Source organism: Antechinus flavipes, chromosome 1 (genome assembly GCF_016432865.1).
Source record: "Antechinus flavipes isolate AdamAnt ecotype Samford, QLD, Australia chromosome 1, AdamAnt_v2, whole genome shotgun sequence".
Lineage (NCBI taxonomy): Eukaryota > Metazoa > Chordata > Mammalia > Dasyuromorphia > Dasyuridae > Antechinus > Antechinus flavipes.
In genome coordinates, this window is record NC_067398.1 from 306,756,713 (window position 1) to 306,777,697 (window position 20,985).

Sequence of the window (20,985 nt, forward strand, 5' to 3'; positions counted from 1 at the left end):
AATTCTTTTAAGAAAATAAAGTCTAAGGGAGTTACTGATCAGTATAGATGGTAGTTTTCACACTGGGATATTCTTGCATCAATGACATTAATTGACTGACTTGAGGTAGGGAATGTCATTAATATTTTCATTAAAAATATTTATCGACACCATTGTCCCTTTAACATCCCATAGATGATTACTATAAAGGAAGCAAATCTTTTAAGAAAAAAATGATGCCAAAACAGTTTTGCTTTCAAAATAAACAGGAAAACATTCCATAAATATTTTAATAGTCTAGCTTCCAAATAATAAGAAACCTTACAACATTTATAAGCTCAGCTTGGGTCACTGGGTAGTAGTATAGTTCATAACTCATTTTAGGTGAGTAGACTACTGTGGTCACACACTACAATTTAAAAGGATATGGGGGTGACATATTAAGCTTTTTAAACAGCACTCACTCCCTGTTTTAGACACATTCTCTTCTGATGTTTCCAAGTTCAAAAATGACTTAAGGATAAACCTGTGCTGATTTGGAATTAAAATTTCAACATGCCCCATTGTAGTCACTTTCTATTAGCTTTTTAAATTTAAGTGAAATGTAGGAAGTTTATTACTGGTTATCCTTTTCCTCTAGTAACTAGAGATATCAATGATGAACATCATCCCTAAGACATTTAAAAATGTCTATTCTCTGAAAATACAAGTTCTGAACTGTCTCACCAATGTCATTTTTAATTTAAAATTTAAAATGAATAAAAAAGAAAAAGAACCAAAAAGTCAGTTTTGTTTATTTGAACTTGTGAGGCTTTTTTACAGTGCAAATCCTAATAAAAAATCCAAAAGGTCTCTGAAAATTGGATTAAAAATAAATGGAAAAAATCTTTTGAAATAATTTTGCTTCATTTTCTTGATGGTAATGAATCTCACTGCTCTTGGCATTACCATCAAAGAAACAAATTCTATTATCTTAGCACTTGTCTAAGTTAGCACTGAGCAAATCAAGGAGAAATTAGGATTATTATAAGCCATTTTATGTTTACAAGGAAAAAGAATTGGAAAAAAAACCAAGTTACCACTTTAACTTTGTCAAGTTTTAAAATATGAATATTTTGTTTTTCAATCATAATCCCACTCAGAATACTCACTCTGAGACTTGAAAGTAAAAGTTAAATAACTGAACCCCACCCTCTTGTTTTATACTGCCATCTTATTCTTTATGCTATTGATACATCATTCATAGTATCTGTTAAGGACTTGCAATACATATTTATCTAAATTTGGGGAAATTTTAACCATAACTGACAAAGTTGGAACATTTCTCTCAAAATCACAAAGTATCTATTTACACATATATCAAACTGGACTAGCTATCTAAATCTGGATTCCTTCATTTCATTTTCAAACAAGCTGTTGATTTACTCACAATTAGGGATTTTATTTTAAGCAACCGAGAAATACATCAATGGAAAGATATGCAGGTGCAAAATTTGCATGAGCAGAAAAGGAAGGTGGAGGCCCTGCTAAAGTATAGTCCTTAAAGAGTCTTTATTTGAAAGTCAACACTCGCTACATACAACATATGTTCTTGACTGTTTTTCCTATCCGAATAAAAGTATCTTAACTGAGTTAAAATGTTCCTATAAAACTGATTTAATGAGTGCACAAGCTATAAATATATACCTTGCAGGTTAACAGATGATTTTATAAAAGTTTGGAAAATGTAATGAAGCTGACAATAACTAAGGTCAAACTCAATGAGTCAAACATTTGACAAATCACCATTTTACATGTAAAATGTCCATACATAAAACCTGTGAACTTTAGGTAGCTAGATAACAATGAGGCACAACCTTCATTTTTCCCTTGATGAATGTGGAAGAAGAAATGACTGTGCTAATAATTCATCAAAATGGAGAAAAATGTCAAAGGTATCTGTGGAACTTTCTCTTCATATTTATGCTATGACTACTATTGTTGAAAAAAATCTATGCTAGTTTTCTTACTATTAAAAGTTAACTGACAAGCACATATGCATTGATTAATATTGGGCAACTAAATAAAAATATGTTTTCATTTTAGGAGAATTAATGACAACTTACAAAAAAAGAGAGAGATCAAATTAGAGCATCAGATTCACCATGTTGTGTTTGTTTATATCAGAGTACTTCAGCTTCATAAGCAAGTGTGGAGTAAAGGGTTTTCTGTTATTCTGTATGTTTTGCAAGCACCTGACCAGGAAAAAAATACTTTGAAATCTTTATGGAGCAGGAAAAATGGGAAGCTTATTAGTCTAGGCAGTGAAATTGGGCTTTTTGTCATTTTTAATTGCTTGAATTCATAACCCAGTTTTGCTGAATCAAAAACTGGTTGATACAGCTGACTCCAGCTATTTTTGCCTTTTGGCACTTAAAAAATAACTTTTCATATAAGCACAAATAGTACTAGATGGGAGATAATAGGAGAAAAGTTTAAATGCTGTATAGTATTGATGCAGGATAATTAAGTTCAATGAATACATAGTATTAAAAGTTTTGCCAATGCTAACAATTGGCTTTAGTTTTTTCAATGAAATTGGTGTCTACATGTCTTTTAATACTTTCTTGAATAGATTTTTGTAAAAAAAAAATGAATTTTTCAAGAACTACTCTTTTTGATCCTAGAATTCAAATAAATTAAAATGCATAAAGTAAAATGTTGCTGATATTAATTTATATCCAATTTATGACTGCAAATAAAACATGCAAAAGTGCCATTCACTCTTAGCAAGAAGAGGGGAAGAAAAATAAGCAAGAGGGTAAATACTTGCACAATTACACTCCAGCAAAAAGTAAATACTATATCCCACTATGAAGTTTTAAATCTGAAGCAAAATAATGCTCTAAGTTCAAATGATTCAGAGAGCAAAGCCTTTACTATCCCATTCTCTAAATTTGATTTTAAAAAATTAAAAAAAAATACTTAAGGCAGAGATTTAACTGTCTAGAAAGAAATTTAATCTGAGTTCTCTAAGGTATAACACATTAAACCTGGTCATAATTTTTAAACTTATGTCACACAGGTGTTTTGTAAAATAAATGCTAAAAATTACTTCTTGAGTCAAATGGCTTCATCAATAATTCATGACTTTCCTTTTGCCCAAAGAATGCCAATTCACATGGTCCAATTTTTTCTGAAATAGCATCTTTCTTCATTCCAAATCTAATGTGAGAAATTATGATTTGAGGTGAAACTGGGCCACAATTCTCTGTTACACTGATTCTTGTCATAATACCAATCAGATCTTATCTGTCATTCATTATGCTAAACACAGTCAGGAATGAGTAGACTACAACCAGTGTATATACTATGACCAAAATGCACCACTTCAAAAATCAAATACCTTTTTGTAAAAGTACTCAGTTTGCCCAGTTCCCCACTCTGCTGTTCCAAAATCACTCCTGTTTTATTGTGTCATTATTATGATGGGAGAATGAAAGATTTGAAAATCACTGGGTCATCATTTAAGACCATATGAAATAATAATAATAACTACTAAATAAAAAAAGCTGGGAAACAGGAAAAAGTCATAAATCTAATCTGTTTGTGATAGTTAAATAATAAATGTGCCCATTAATCAATATTCCATTAGTTAGCTCTCCCAAATTAAAGGAAACACAAAATGTAGTGTTAGACTCTAAAGTATATAAGAAAGAACAAAATATAAACATGAGCAACAAGATTCTTTGAGTCCATTACACTGTAAGTAAATGTATTGTGACTTGTCTGAAGTTGCAGGTTCAAAAGAGAACTCTTCAAAAAGCTGTCTGCTCTGTAGCATTAGTAAGTACGTCTTGGTCCACTTCACGTGGAATATCTATTTGTTGATAGGATATTTATTTATTAATCTTCATTTTTTTCTTATATGTAAGTATGGCAAGAAAACATAATATAAAAGTAAATCTTTTATATGCTAACTGAGAATTCAAAATATCAAAGGCCAGAAATAAAAAATCAAATTCACATTCCTTTGCATAGCTTAGGCTATTAAAAAACATAGATGTATATACAGTATTATGTTGTTCAATCTTGTAGTGTTCCAGTTAGCAAGAAAAAACAAAATGAAAAAACCTTCCAGATTTTCTCCCTCAGAATCTGCTCAAGAAAGCAATTTCCTTCTTCATAATCTGTGAGCAGTGAAATGCATCTAAAAGGTTAAAAAAGCCCCCAAATCTTCTTTCATATAAAGGAAAACATGATAACTACATGAATTGACTTAAGAAAATGAGAGATAAACAAACAGCTGTTGCTGGATTTCCTTTTATTACTTCCTGGAAGAACCATTCTGTTCAAACTCTATCATTACCCAACTAAGAGGAGTTATGAAGTAATTGTATGACATCTTTATAGATATGTTTATACTTTCCATAAGTATGTGTGTGATCAGACTCGTGAAAACAAAACTTTCACATTAAGCAAAAAAGAACTGGGTTTACAATAAATTATTATATCTACAAATTAAATTTAAAACTATTCAATTAAAAGGGAAATTAAACAATCATATTGGGCTTTCTCACTTTAATCATAATCTACAAATGATTAAGAAATATACTTAGAGTCTGCTGGAGGCATTCAAAAAGTGACTAAAGTATTCTAGATATTATTGCAGATATCTCCAAGATAATATCATCCAATAAACTTTTAAGGTTGGTACAATTCTGTCCCATTTAATTGAAATCCATAATGACAGAAATGCATAGAAGTCCCTCACTAAGAGAATTAAGCTGAATCACTAGGTCTGGGACATTCTGTAAATAAATTCTAAACATTACAGTTAAATGGTGAGTTCTTGTATTCCTCCTTTTCTCTTTATTTGTCTCTTTAATTGATAACTGTCAGATCACTCCATCATTCAACAAAGGAAAGATCCTTTCTTCCCATTATCTTACACCCTTTGGACATATTTCCAATGCAATAAAATGGGACATAAGCTAATTTCACACGTGAAAGCGTATTCCATAGCCATTCATTTAAATAATTATTACCACGGGAATAAGGTTAAAGCAATGGAATAAAAAAGATAGTGGGTGTTCACATGCAGAGCTGTTCTCTGTGCATTACATATATATATATATATATAGATAGATAGATAGATAGATATAGATATAGATAGAGAGATAAATAGATATAAAATATGTGCATATACATACACAAAAATGTGTAGATGTATGTAAGTTTATATATATATTTCTCCGCACACAAATGAATATATACAAATGTGCTACTTGCAATGAGATGCCTACTAACTTTTGGGATGGGGACCAATCTGCCAATCCCTTTAAAGAAAACAGAGAACCTCTAATATAATTTCTGATATGACTTCTACAGTGATTCCTATAAATGCTTATTCATCTCTTGAAATGAAGTTAAATAGCTCTTCTCCGGCTCCAAAGTTCACACAACTTCCAGGTACAAAGCAGGAACAATTAATCTCACCGCATCTTGCTAGCCCTCTAAAACATCCCATCCCTCTCTGTATTCATACCGACAAAATTCATCCACAGAGAAGCCTAAGTACAGCCCTCTAGAGAGTTTTCCCCCTTTTAAGGATACCTACCGTAGCCCACTCACAAGCTGGAAACCCATCAGCACACTTCTAATGTTGCTTTAGTTTTCTCGATTCCATCAGTTTGTCAGATTCCTATTCTAATCACACAGTCAGAAGGAACATACAAACACTAACCTCCTTGCATTAATGTTGGGCAGCCACTGAAGGCAGCTACACAATAACAGCAGCCAAACATGTCAATTTGCACTCTCCTCGCAGCCTCCTCCCCCCTCCCACCCCCTTCGGCCCCCTCCAACAGCCCTGTCAGTGGGTTTAATACCCATGCCTCACATCATTTACAGAGGATGTCTTTTCCTCTCCTTTTTCTCCCCTACTTCTCTCTTCCTTAAATTGTTTAAAGCTTTCTTCTACCTTACCTGAAGGGCATCTCCCACGACTGCAATTAGCTGCCAAGATTTCATTGTCGGCTGCAAAGTGCCTCCTGTTTCCTCACCAGGAGAACACAAGAGAAGTACGGGCAAACAGCAAACGGCACCCACGTGCTGGCAATATAAATGACTACAGACATCTGTCGTGCTCGCTCGCCGGGCGTTTGCTTCGTTCTGCTTTTCTGCCTGCCTCACAATGCTCGTGTATCAGGTGCTACATGCACCTATAGCTGAGCCCCAGGAAAAAAAAAAAAGGAAAATAAAATGAAATAAACACACAGACACACACACACACATTCACACACACACACACACACACACACACACACACACACACAGAGAGACGCACATACACAAAAGGAAGACTACAAAAAGGGCTATGGATACAGTCACACACACAAGCCAAGTTTCAAGGCTGGCTAGGTCTGAGTGAGATAATGCTCTCCAAATTGTGTGTGTACATTTTTTCTTAAAGTATCTGATGATATGCAGCGCTATGCTGCATGGTCCCCACCCCCAATCTTTCCAAAGAGCAGTTGCCAGCACGGTGCTGGTCCCACTATCTCCCTTTCTCTCCCGCACGTGTCCCTTCCTTGTTCTTTCAAGCATTAAATATGTAGCACATGACAGAATAGGGCACCTTGCACAGTCCTCTGAGTCCATACTTGACAACCAATTTTAACTCACGAGAAATGAAATGTCTAAAGGCAGAATGTAAGCACTTCCAATTACTTACGCTACTCCTACATTATTCAAAATGTCTATGGGACAGTATTTATGACTTCCCATATGCTATTTCATATATATTGATATGAAGTGGGAAAGCCATTCTCCTTTATTCCCCATGAGAGTTTTCATTTGAGTCATAGAACATTTATTCTAGGATTTTAAAAAAAGTTTATTTTGTAAATAAAAAGTAGAATGATTATACACAAGTTTAGAAATAGCTTCAATCATTTATAAGCCAATTAAAAATGTTAGAGTCTTTATACTGAGAAAACAAAATAGTTAATACTAGAGACAACTTTCATGATCTTCCTCTAAGAACGTATTGAACTTAAATACTGGATTTGAAGGACTTTTTTTTTTTCCCCCAGAGAAATTGTGTTGCAAAAATATCGAACAGATGAAAATCAGACAACAATTGACAATAACTTCTAGCTATCATCAGTTCCAAATAGTGATTGAATAATTAATCAATTCAGTGAGAAAGATTCTATTATCTTCCCATGTTTAAAGTATTTTATCTTGCTAATACAAAGATGGGTTTTTCTGATTTCAGTTCTTCTATACATTTAAAATGAAAAAATCCAAATGTATATCTTTTCTTTCTTGTTTCTTCATTTTTTTTTTGTAAAGGAGATAAGCTCCTACATAAGAATACTAATGAAATATCTGTTAAATTGTTGTGTCATCTTCTTGGACACATCTTTTGAATCAAAGGAGTTGTATGCAATGTATTAGCATACTATGTAGGTAAGCAGCTTTTAAAAATGATAATGAAGTGTCTTTCAAACATTTTAAAAAAGCGTTTCTTATATTTCCATGTTCAAAGAAAGTGCTTTTTATAAAAAAAATTCTTTTGGAAGGAATCAGCTCTTTCCTTACATAATTATCATCCATCGTTGTCATACCTGCAAACATGAAGAATATGTTTTTCTAAGCATTAAATGTGCTTTCAGAATTTAAAATTATATTAATGCCATTTTAAATTTTCTCTTTGAGGCTTTACAAAAATTCACATTAATTTCTCACTTCTTTTTTCAAAGCACTGGTTGGCATTTAAGAAATACTCTCTATTTGTCAAATTTAACTCAAAAGTATTGATGGAGAAATAAAATGATGGAGGCAAGAGCAGTAGTAGTGGTAGAAAGAGTAAGAATAAAATGTAATAGTTGCAATAATCCTCATGATGTTCAAATTACATGTAACAAAAGTTTTCAAAATATAAATCTAACAAAGAATAAAATAAATTGGGAACAGATCCAAAGCAATATCATGCATGTCTGTCCTGTGTGCTATTGATGTTATATAGAAAATAAACTTACATCCTAATACTTTTATTTGACTAACAAGACACACCTATTTTGTTTATCTGTACAATAACCTGGATAATATCTGAATATTCATTTGTGCCAGGACCATTTCTAGTTGAACCTCATCAAAAAAAAAAAAAAAACTGATGATGATGATAATGTGATAGTCTCATTCACATAGTTTTTATGTACCATATTTTCGATTATTACTACCCCATTTTACAGATGAGGAAGCTAATCTATTGAAGGTCATATGACTTAGAAAAAAATGAAGCAGGACTGAACGAAGGTCTTCCTGGCACTAGGTCCAGTGTTTTCTTGACTCTCCAATGTTGCTTTTTACATAAGTATAGTTAATTAATGAAGAATCATATTTCAAAGAGGTATAGAATGGGTAAACAAATATTTAAATGACATTGATTTTTAAGTTTTGGTTTTCTCCATGTGTGTCAAATTATTCTTTAAATGAAATAATTTAATAGGAAAAATAAAGTCACTGAAGACAAACTCATATTCTGAATTAAGGATAGCCTTCAGCTCCTCCTCCTTTTCTACTTACAACCTAAACCACACCAAACCATGAATTTAGCCCTGTTGCTCCTATGTATTGCAGCACATATGGACATTTAATTAGAGACCATGACAACCCTGGCAGATGTTGCTAAACCTATGTTATTCTTACAAATTGCAATTCTCTTGTGCAAGTGACACACAAAATAGTTAAACCTGTGCATATATTCACCTCAGAGGGGAAATGAATACTCCTACACTACTCTCAAGCTCATCTGTTGCTGTGGAATCTAATGCCATGGCAATAAGTATTTTTCCCCCCATTAAACAAGCACAACAGAAATAAGTGAAGTTCTCAACCAAAGAAAGCTAAAAGATAACTTACATATCACAAAGGAACCCTATCACAATAAATGTCAGTTGATATAGAAACATACATCTCTCTCTCATACATTAATTGGTTCCTTTTTTTAATCCCTTATCAACCCTTCCAATCAATATTTCACTTAAAATTATAGTTCATAATAATGTAATGTCTTGGAATATATGCATTACTTTATATAGATCATATTAGGCATATGATAGAAGCATTATTACTCTCATTTTACAAATAAATTCAAAGTTCATGTAACACAGATTTATTTGTTCAAGATTATTAACCAGTCGTGGACTAGGGACTTAAATCTCATTTCTTCTTTTACCAACTCCACAGATTTTTTTGCAATCATACCTTAGTAGTAGTTACCCTTTGTCTTGTAACAGGTGGTGTAGAGGTACTTTTGCAGGTGGAAGAAGAACTGGGCTTTTTTTCAACTGGCATGTCCAACAAATATTTGACTCAGCAAAATTGGGAAGAACGAACATATTATAGGAGAATCTTCATGTCCTGATCACAAAAGTTATCAATAATAGAATAATAAATTTTTTTTAAAATAGAAGCCCCCTGAAAATTCATGTAGAAAAAACTCTTCATTTTGCAGAATAATCTTTTCCCCACCCAAGGTCAGGAAATGTTCAATGAGTTGCTTAAGGTTACAGAATTAGTAAAGTTAAGACCACCAGAGTCAATGGCATCCAAGTCCTATATTTTTTGCTACCAAATCAAAGTGCTTAAATTTTTGGTTAAATAGTCTAAAGTTTTAATAAATAAAAAATCAACAATTATTTACTTGTGATAGAATTTCAACACTTAAAATTTTAAAACTTGTAAATCTGAAATACCATTTTCACTAACACAGTGTGATATGGGTTGAGGGCTGTTAGTCATGCCTTAAAAGGGAGGTTGTAGGAAAAAAAAAACTACTCCAGTATGATAATATATTTTCTTAAAGCTATTTAAAATTCACTTAAAAAAAAACAAGGAGGGGAAAACAAATGTATAAGTATAATAGACTCAATGAAGAGTAACAAGAAATAATGTAATTAAACAACTCAATATTTGATGAAGCCAAGAATATTTAGAGAAAAAAGTTATCCTGAAAATATCTCAAGGAAAAAATTGGAAAAGAAAGCAGGTAGAAAAGAAAGACAAATATCTTACACCACATTTCACAATAAGTTCAAAAACAGATATGGACCCTCAATACTAAAAAATCACACTGTAAAAATAAAATAAAATGGAAGAGAACTGAAATCATTTATCTTCCACATCTGTGGCTCTGAGAAAAGCTGTTATAACCAAACAAGGGACAAAGATGATCACAAAAGATAAAACTGATCATTTAGATCAAATGAAATTTAAAAGCACTTTTTAAGAGCAAAATAACCTTTGCATCAATTATCTTTGCTAAGTTTCTGGTATCCAATATATAAAACAACACAAATATATAAGACTAAAAGACATTCCAAAGGGTCCAAGGATGAAAAGGGGGCACCTAGGTGGTGCAGTGGATAGAGCAGCAGCCCTGAAGTCAGGAGGACCTGAGTTTAAATCTGATCTCAGACACATAACACTCCCTAGCTGTGTGACCCTGGGCAAGTCACTTAACCTCAACTGCCAAAGAAAGAAAGAAAGAGAGAGAGAAAGAAAGAGAGAGAGAGAGAGAGAGAGAGAAAGAAAGAAAGAAAGAAAGAAAGAAAGAAAGAAAGAAAGAAAGAAAGAAAATCCTTGCAATCATATAAAAGACTGTTCTTAATAATTAATAGTATGAGAAACGCAAATCAAACAACTTAAAAGATAACTTCATATCCTACAATATTGGTAAAAATGACAAGGTATAATAATAGTGTTGGAGGAAATATGAAAACATAACTACCTTTATTTACTGTAGGAAGATATGTGACAGTCCAACTAGAAAGTCATTTGAAATTACTTTAAAAAGTGACTAAAGTGATTATACTTATTGATGTAACCATACCAATGATAGAATTTTGATGACAAGAAAGGATGAATTTAAGGAAACATATTCAGAGTAACATTTTTTAAGCAACAAAATAAAATAGGATCATGGATGTATTATGAAAAGGATCTTAATTTTGTAGTTCCTACCATACTTTTTACAGCAAAAGAAACTGAGATCAAGAGAAATTTAATGAGTTGACAAGGAACACAAAATTGAGATAGAGTGAGAAAGCATAAATTTAATTTTGAATCTTCTTAATTGTCCCCTGATCAGGAAAGACCTAAAAAAACTGGTATATGGAAAAATTAAATATTGATATGCATTAAGAAATGATGAAGAAAGATAGGAAGAATTATATGAGTGCATACAAACTCAAGTAAGCAGAAACAAGAAATGAATACTATAAAAATAAACAGAAAAACCTCCTCCCAAATAAATTCTGAGTAATTATGACAAGATAACTTAATACTTCTCAGAGGTGGAAGATTATGGATACAGACTAAGAATAGTAGCAAAAATAATGGCTAATATTTATTTAGCAAGTCACTTTATAAATAGTATCTTAATCCTTACAAAGGTGTTAGAGGAAAGTAATATACTCATTTTAAAGAGGAGGAAAATAAAGCAAATTGAGGTAACATAGGAACTTAGGTTGTCCTGACTCTAGGTCCAGTATTCTAATCTCTAAACCACTCTAACCACACCATTACATGGGTGCTTACTATGATTTATGTTATCAGAAAGGGTTAATGTGTTTTAGTTGTTTATCTCAAATTACTTTTCTCCCCCCCACTTGTCTGTTTGTCTGTCTGTCTGTCTCTCTTTCTCTGTTTTTCTCTCTATTTCTCTGTCTCTCAATCTCTGAGATTCTCTCAGTAAAGAAGAGGGATATATTTAGAAATGAAGGTCATATAAAACTAAAATATTAATGATAAATATTATCTCTGTATTTAAAAAAAAACCTAAGTGTGAAAATCTCTTTTAAAGACTTTTGTTTGTATTTGTTTTGTTATTTTATTATGTTTGTCATATTTAGTTACTTTTTGAATATAACAAAATATTTCCTGTATAGGTTATTTCCTGAACCCCCTATTTTGTTTTGTTTTTACTACTCTCTAGCTCTTAAAATTATTTAGTATTGCTATACATTTTTTTAAAAATACTTTTGGCTGACATTTACATGATTCTCCAAAATCTGCAAAGTTCTTATATATGTGGTTTCATTTGAGCCTCACAACAAAACTGTGGGAGAATTATTAGAGTAGTTTTAATCCCATCTTGCTGTTAAGAAAACTGAGGCTCAGGGAAATTGTGACTTGACCATGGTCATATAGCACTTGTTGGATGTACCTAGAGAGAAAGAAGATAGTTCTTGGAGCCATCATTTTTGTGGTATTGGTCAATCACTCAATCCTGAGTCTTGTCAATAAAATTAGAGTATTGGATTATTTGATGTTCTAAGATTCCTTCCAGTTGTAAATTTAGACTCCTAAGTATCAAAGGTAGGATCTGAATGCATGTCTCTATGACTTCAAATATAACACTCTTTGTTATATAATACAGTGACTCTATGTTACTTGAACATATATTGCATATACCTCATCCTCTAGTAAAATATAAGCTATTCAAGGGTAGGGTCTCACTCTCTCTTTTTTGTTTCTGCACCTAATACAATTTTCACTTGATAAGTACTGAATAAAAGTTGAGTTGAAATTGGGATACTGAAGAAGCTAACTTTATATATATTTTTTTCATTTAGAATTCATTTTATCATTAACAAAATTCAGTAACCAGTGCATATGTATCATTAAGAGAGTCTAACATTTCTGGAAACTTTAGCATATAATTGCTTCTTCATGGAAAATTCTAAGTCTCAATACATTAAAGATCTTTGTGAAAAATCAATGTTCTCCTTGAAGAAAAATACAGCATAGATTATCCTTTCTGCTGGAAGTTATGGTAATGATCTTCTTAGATGTACCTCACAATAAAGTAGCATTCCATCTTTAATAGTTTCAGACAATACTTTCCACTAGAAAGGGGAACAAGAGTCTTAATTGGAAATTCATTTGTATACTAAACACATGGGACCTCTATATCCTTGGAACATCAGAATGCACATAAACTCCTCCTATCTGACATCCAACAATCCAGTTGTATCATTAAATATGAGCTTAAGAAAGCATATTCTGAAGAAAAATCATATGATTTATAATTGGCCTGTTGTGGTTATATTCCTAAATGGATTCCATTAATTTTGCACTGACCAAAATTCTAAGTGAGAGATGTTGGAATCATTCAAAAGCAGAATTTGTCCTGTCCCAGTCTTGTCACCTAACTTATAATAAGGTAAATTACTCCTGCCAGTGTATATCATCACAACTCAATATTGGATCTAGTTAAGTCACATGATGTTAGTCTATTTATAAAAAAAATTAAAGCAGAGTTAGTTGCAGAACAGATACAACAATAACAAAAAGCAGAGCATCAATAGAAGCAAAGAATTTTACAGCTCCCAAGAACCATAACTTCCTCCTCCATATATGTTTCTAGCATGGCACCCTTTCCCCTTTTATCTGTATTACCACAAACCTCTCCCCAACAAGACCATTAGAGATTTACTATGTGAAGAAAATTCCGGTAGAGGCAAACAAAAGTGGCAACAGCAAGCAATTTAAACCTAAGCTTATTTAACCTAAGTGGTTTGGTTGCTGCCCATTTTATCTTAATTGCCTTTTAAACTAAAATCAATGTTAAATTACCTGAACAACAGCTTCTGCACAATTGTGAAACTAAAATTCTTAAATGTCTGCCTAAAAACATTTAGCTCTGGTTTAGTTAATTTACAGAAGAAAAAGTCACACAATGTCCCAGTGTTAAAATTGGGTGCTTAATTACAGAGTAGAGGTTCTAAAAGCCACACCATTGTTTACTCTGTGATGAGGATTCTGGAATGGAGTTGTAGGGCCACTGCCCAAAATGGGAAAACAGAGGAAGACTGATGCTGCACTGAACCAGTGATTTATAATTAAAGGGAGATTGTATATTTGGTTAAAAAATACCGGATTTGGTACTTGGGGCATGGGGTTTGTTGCTCAACTCTGCCATTGATACCGAAACCCTAGCAATTCATTTAATTTTTATGAATTTATCTTTTCTTAATTACAAAGCATTGGTTCAACATTAACATTTCTTGTTGCATCATCATATAATTATTGATCTTTCCACTTTACAGGGGCCCATATTAACCTGGGTTAGAGGTAAAACAGACATATATGAATGTATTATTTTCATCTTTCTCAATGACATTATGTTGGAGTACCCTAAATTTCAAAATGTATCAGTAATTTAGATGAATGAATAGAAAAATAGTTGTTTTATTTAAAACTCTACTATTGAAAGGCTATCAATTATAATGTTGGTGGGAAGCAAAACCAGCAGGTGGCTCCCTCCCCAAGGATTGAACTGATCTAGATTTAGTCCAGAAAAAAGCTTCTAGGTTATAATGAATAAACTTCTTAGTCTTAAATATTTAAAGATGGGCAGATGAAAGCAGTGTTATAAAATGATGTCAAAGACTCTGTTTGATAAATCTGTCAATGAGATATTATATTATCTATTATTATTGTATATATTATATGCATAACTATTATATTATTATTATACTAGTAATAACAGGGATAATAGCAATAAAGAGACCTACTGGCTTCCATACCCCCCTCCCCACGTGTGTGTGTGTGTGTGTGTGTGTGTGTGTGTGTGTGAGAGAGAGAGAGAGAGAGAGAGAGAGAGAGAGAGAGAGAGAGAGAGAGAGAGAGAGTCAGATACACCAAGAAGTTGTGAGATCTGATTTCTATTCACTTTTATTCTGATTGCTGGGGGTACTGCTGACACTGCATTACTAGAAAACTAGGTAATTGTGTTATCTTCCTCACTGCTGCCCAGTGAAGGCAAAAGTTTCATAGAAAAAGGCAGATTTAAGAAATAATAGAACTTGGATTCTGAAAATTTTTAAATTCAAAAATAATGGGTTCTTGGTTATAGAAAGAGGATGCTAAACAAGGTCTAATTTTAAAAATGCATTTGCTTAATTTTTTCTTAATACTTAAACCAGGGAGAGTTAGAATAGAGAAAGAAAACTATAAATCAGTATTCCTAATAAACAATAATTCAAAAAAATTAAACAAAACATTAGCAAAATTACTACAACAACATATCACAAAGATTATGGACTATTACCTGCTAGGATTTATACTATAATGCAGATTTGATTCAAAATTAGAAAAAAACACTATAAACTTAAAAGTTTATATTAAATCAGTGGAGCAAAATTAAAAAAAAGTATATGATTATTTCAATTGATTCATAAACAGTTTTTAAAAAATAGAACATACATTTCTATTAAAAACATTAGAAAACAGGAATAAATGAATCTTATTTTAATATGGTAATATTTATCTAAAACCAAGAACTGGCACTATGCAATGAGCATTTTTCTAGAAGATTTTCTAATAAAATTAGAGGGTAAAGGAAGGATGTCTACTATCACCATAACCACTTAACAAAGTGCTAGATCTGCTAGTTTAAAAGTCAAGACAAAGATTTAAGATAAATATGTATGGGCAAAAAGAAAATAAAATTGCTACTTTTAGGGGAAAAAAAACATAAGAGAATTCTCTATTTAGAGAACCACATAGACTTAACTAAAATGAATGAAACAAGTGCCAGCAAAGTTTCAAGATGTAACAAATACACATAAGTCATCACAATTTATGCAAATTATCAGAAAAATCTAGTAAGAAGATATAGAAAGAGAAAGTCCACTTAAAATAAATACAGAATGTAAAAAAACATGACTGTGTACCTATCAATTTATATTCCACCCCACAGAGGAACTATATGAATACCACTACAAATCATTCTGTACAAAAAGAATGATAAACTTAAATATTTAGAGGAATATTTATTGCTTATGTATAGGCCAAGTCAAAATAAGAAAAAACAACAATACTACTGAAATTAGTTTATTTCTTCAATTCCATGTCAGTCAAACTTTTTTTTAAAGGATGTCATGCCAGGGCTAGAAAGCATAAATTCATAAAAAGGAAGGAATACAAAGGAAGAAAAGTAGTGAAAAACAATAGGTGGCTTAAGAGTACCAGATTTCAAAATATGCTACAAAGAAACAATCAAAATAATTCAATACTGGCTTAAAAAATAGAAGAATTGATTAGTGGAATGGCTTAAGTATATAACATACAGAAGAAAATGAATATAGTAACCTTAGTGTTCAGTGAACACAAAGCTCCTGCCAACTAGGGACAGGTATTGAACAAAAATTGCTTAGGAAAACTAGAAAATAGCGTATCAGAAATTATATTTAAACAAATATCTCATACTATATTTGAAAAGAAGTTATAAGTTAATATAATGAATATAATGGATTAAAGAATAAATAAGATCATATCAACAAATTCAAGGAACAAGAGAGAGGTTATCTTTTGATTTTTTAGATGAGGAAAAAAATTGATGAGTATTTTTCCAATAAAAGTGTTATGTATAAAACATATATGGAACCATTTCTATTTTATAAGAATAATTCATTTCCCAGTTGATAATTGACAGAGTATATAGATGGTCAGTGTCCAACAGAGTAAATCAAACTATCTATCATCATGTAAAAAATATGGTCAAAATCACTAAAAATCTGAAAAATGCTGATTAAGGAAATTTGGAGGTTTCACCTCATATCAAGATTGACAATACTTACAAAAAAGTAAAATGGCAAATGTTGGAGACACATTAGAATACTATCAATGAAGCAGTAACTTCGTGAGACAATTTGGAAAAATAATTTGGGACTATGTAAAAAAAAAGTGACTATGCTGTACATATCCTTTGACTTGGTCATGTTATTACTAGACTTATAATACAAATAAACAAATAGAACAAATAAAGAGGAAAATAGCCAAAACATATAAAAAATATTGCAGGGACAAATAACAAAAAAAAAAAACTATGATATTGCCCATAATTTGGGGAGTGGGTAAACTAATTATGGTATATGCATTTAATGAAATATTATTTTGCCAAAAGAAATGATAAAAATAATGGTTTGAAAGAAATCTTGGAGATTGTTATTCAGAGAGAAGGAAGCAACAAATCCGCAGGAAAACAATTTATAAAATAAAACAATATCATAAAGAAAAATAATTTTGAAAGACTTAAGAACTCTGATCAATGCAAGGACCAATCATGAATCAAGGGGACCGGTGATGATGCCTATTATCCTCCTCCTGAAAAAAAGTAATAGAACATGCAGTAAGATGCAGAATGAGACATATTTTTTTTGTATAATACCAATACAATTTATTTGACTGAATGTTTTTGTTATAAGGTGTTTAATTTTTCTTTTTCTTTTCCAGTGGGGAAATACAAGAGAAAGGGGAAGAAAATAAATGCTTATTCATTGAAAAAAGTTATTGTTTTCTTAAGAAGAATATTTTTGCCTACACTACTGCAAATATAATCTAAAGTTTTTTCAACTTAATTGGAAGGAGAGGGAGAAATTTTGTATTATAGTGATAAATTTAAATGCCAGAGTAGCTATAAGAGAGGGAACTGTAGAAATTACTTACAAATTTACAGGAAAAAAAATCCAAGAGAAAAATCAACAAAAAAGTGGGGCATCTCATATCCATCTCTGAACTAATGAAATAAAAGTAAAAAGCAAAATGACATGGAAATCTTAACACATGAATTCAAATAAGTTTGAAATCAGAGGTAATGCCAATATTTTGTAGGATAGACCCATGTCTATAACCTAGATTATAGCTAGATTGTAGATAATAACTATAGTATAACTTTGGAGAGGACAGCATTAAATAAAGATCAGAGAAAACAGAAATAGAAAAATATTATTATCACCAACATATTAGTCTTAAAAACACCAGAACAGAAAGAAGATATAGCTAAGAAGTTCAGAAAAGAAATCATAAACCTGTCATAAAAGCTTAATGTAAAAATGATGGGGAATATCAATTATACATACATCTACTGGAGCTCTTTCTCTTTCAAAAGCAGAGCAGCTAACAATGTCTTGATTACCTTGATGATGATGTCATTCTTCAAGAGGTGGAGGAACCAGTGAAAGGATCTGATTGTTCTATACTTAATTTTCCTTAGCAAACAGGAAATGTTTACTGAGGTAGAAATGATGGGATCCTAGGGGACTATCTTAGAATTTTTGGACTGAAGAATAAAGATAGCCATAGTTTGACACAAGATACTGTGAAGGCAAGTTTCATAAGACTCACAAAGAGATCAGTAAGATACAAAGGACTAAAATTCTACAGAGGGAAGTCAGGTCAGGTGGGAGAAGAAATTCTTAAGGAGGAAAGGGAAACAGCTCTCATGAAAAGGGAAATGGGAAATTGTGTAAAGAAATCAGTATCGTTGCATTGGGAATTTCTCAGATGAAGGTTTTTTTTTTAAAGTATGTGCAGAATACTTAAATAAGGGAAGGTAACATTGGATGAATACAAAATTATGGTATGGTCATGTAAGAAGATTTTCAGAAGTTCTGGAGCTCAAAACAAACAAAAGGTAGGGCTAAGCAAAGCTAAAAAACAAAACAATGAAAAAATAAGGCTCTGTAAATGTAACAATATGTTGGAAAAGACAGGGCCATCAAAAATGGGTAGGATTGGTTATGTGTGGTGTAGGGCATGATGATAAGGCATTCCTACTGCTCAGTGCAGTGCCTGGCATATAAGAAGCACCTAATTAGGTCCATTATTAGTAATTTTCATTACTTGATAATTCACAATGAAGAATAGACTTTTCTTCTAGTTTTTCTGCCAATGCAAATGATTTTTGGAGAAGATAAAACAAAAATCAGAAAGATAGGTGATTTAGTAGATAGAACATTTGGTGTAGAGTCAAAAAGATCTGAATTTAATCTGATTTCAGACACTCATTAGCTGTATGACCTTAGGCAAGTCACTTAACCTATGCTTGCCTCATACACTAGAAAAGGAAAGGGAAAACCATTTCAGTAACTTAGCCAAAAAAAATGTCCCATATGGGGTCATAGTCTGAGACAAATGAAGCAAGAAAAAAGGCATTCATAGGTAGCTGAAACCCAAGAGAAGTTAGGAGATAGTAGAACTTGGACATAGATAGCTGTTCTTGATCAATGCCAATCAGTAGGTTCACATGAACAATAGTTATTGTTAAAGGAATTACTAGGAAAAAATGATAAAATGAAATAGTCATGATAGAAAAGTTATGCACCTCTCTACATATGAAGTTCATCAGTTCTTTAGTCTGGTGAGGGTTAAAAAATACACTTAAAAAGCCCCTCTATCTCCTTTAAACAATGCTACAAAATGTACTATGTCCTCTTTAAGTCAAACTATAGAGAAATCTCTATCTTTATCTATAGCTATCTATACAAAAAGAGAGGGTAGGAATCAGTTTATTTTCATTTTTTGAAGGAAAGGGTTAGATCTGTGATTATACTTCTATAAAAAGCAAATTTCTGGGGAATCTACTTTTAATAAATCAAACCAGCAACAGTTATATACCTTATACTTTTAAGGAATTGCCATGGTATAAGTAAATGACTTTCCAAGAATTTCAAAGCCAATGTGTCTTTGAGATAGGAACTGAACCCCTGCTATGCTTACTCTGACCCCAGTTTTATGCATAATGCCTTTCTTAAATTTAGCTTAAAGTAAAAAAAAAATACTAGATGCAATGCAGCTATAATTACTAGATACACATGTGAGTATACAAGGATAACCACAGATACAAGGCAGGCCATAAGGCATGATATACTAGATAGTAGGACAGCTCTAATTCAGGAAGACATACTTACTTTTTTTTTTTAATTAATAACTTTTTATTGACAGAACCCATGCCAGGATTATTTTGTACAATATTATCCCTTGCACTCACTTCTGTTCCAATTTTTCCCCTCCCTCCCTCCCCCTCTTCCCCCAGATGGCAAGCAGTCCTATAGATGTTAAATAGGTTACAGTATATCCTAGATACAATATATATATATATGCAGAACCGAACAGTTCTCTTGTTGCACAGGGAGAATTGGATTCAGAAGATATAAATAACCCAGGAAGAAAAACAAAAATGAAAACAGTTTACATTCATTTCCCAGTGTTCTTTCTTTGGGTACAGCTGCTTCTGTCCATCATTGATCAATTGAAACTGAGTTACATCTTCTCTTTGTCGAAGAAATCCACTTCCATCAGAATACATCCTCATACAGTATCGTTGTTGAAGTATATAATGATCTCCTGGTTCTGCTCATTTCACTTAGCATCAGTTCATGTAAGTCTCTCCAAGCCTCTCTCTATTCATCCTGCTGGTCATTTCTTACAGAACAATAATATTCCATAATATTCATAAACCACAATTTACCCAACCATTCTCCAATTGATGGGTATCCATTCATTTTCCAGTTTCTAGCCACTACAAACAGGGCTGCCACAAACATTGTGGCACATACAGGTCCCTTTCCCTTCTTTAGTATCTCTTTGGGGTATAAGCCCAGTAGTAATACTGCTGGATCAAAGGGTATGCACAATTTGATAACTTTTTAGGCATAATTCTAGATTGCTCTCCAGAATGGTTGGATCTGTTCACAACTCCACCAACAATGCATCAGTGTCCCCGTTTTCCCGCATCCCCTCCAACATTCATCATTATTTTTTCCTGTCATCTTAGCCAATCTGACAGGTGTGTAGTGGTATCTCAGAGTTGTCTTAATTTGCATTTCTCTGATCAATAGTGATCAGAGTGCTCCAAATGGAGCACTCTTTTATATGAGTGGAAATAATTTCAATTTCATCATCTGAAAATTGTCTGTTTATATACTTTGACCATTTACCAATCGGAGAATGGCTTGATTTCTTACAAATTAGAGTCAATTCTCTGTATATTTTGGAAATGAGGCTTTTATCAGAACCTTTAACTGTGAAGATGTTTTTGAAGTTTGTTGCTTCCCTTCTGATCTTGTTTGCATTAGTTTTGTTTGTACAAAGGCTTTTTAATTTCATATACTCAAAATTTTCTATTTTGTGATCAGGAATGGTCTCACAAATTCCTTCCTCCTCCAC

General features: G+C 32.2%; 1 protein-coding gene across 26 annotated transcripts in view; it reads right to left on the reverse strand.

Annotated features, from left to right (window-relative positions):
* Positions 1–20,985, reverse strand: part of RBFOX1 (RNA binding fox-1 homolog 1) — a 1,699,751-nt gene that overhangs the window by 1,206,234 nt on the left and 472,532 nt on the right. Inside the window, exon 1 of one of the 26 annotated variants that reach the window (XM_051963766.1) lies at positions 5,947–6,070. The exons of 24 other annotated variants lie outside the window; for them this stretch is intronic. In XM_051963766.1, coding sequence (XP_051819726.1) covers positions 5,947–5,991 — 45 coding nt within the window. In that variant the 5' untranslated portion in view covers positions 5,992–6,070. Of the gene's footprint in view, positions 1–5,578; positions 5,694–5,946; positions 6,071–20,985 lie in introns of those variants that run through there. One more of the 26 variants, XM_051963874.1, reaches the window with a different exon arrangement.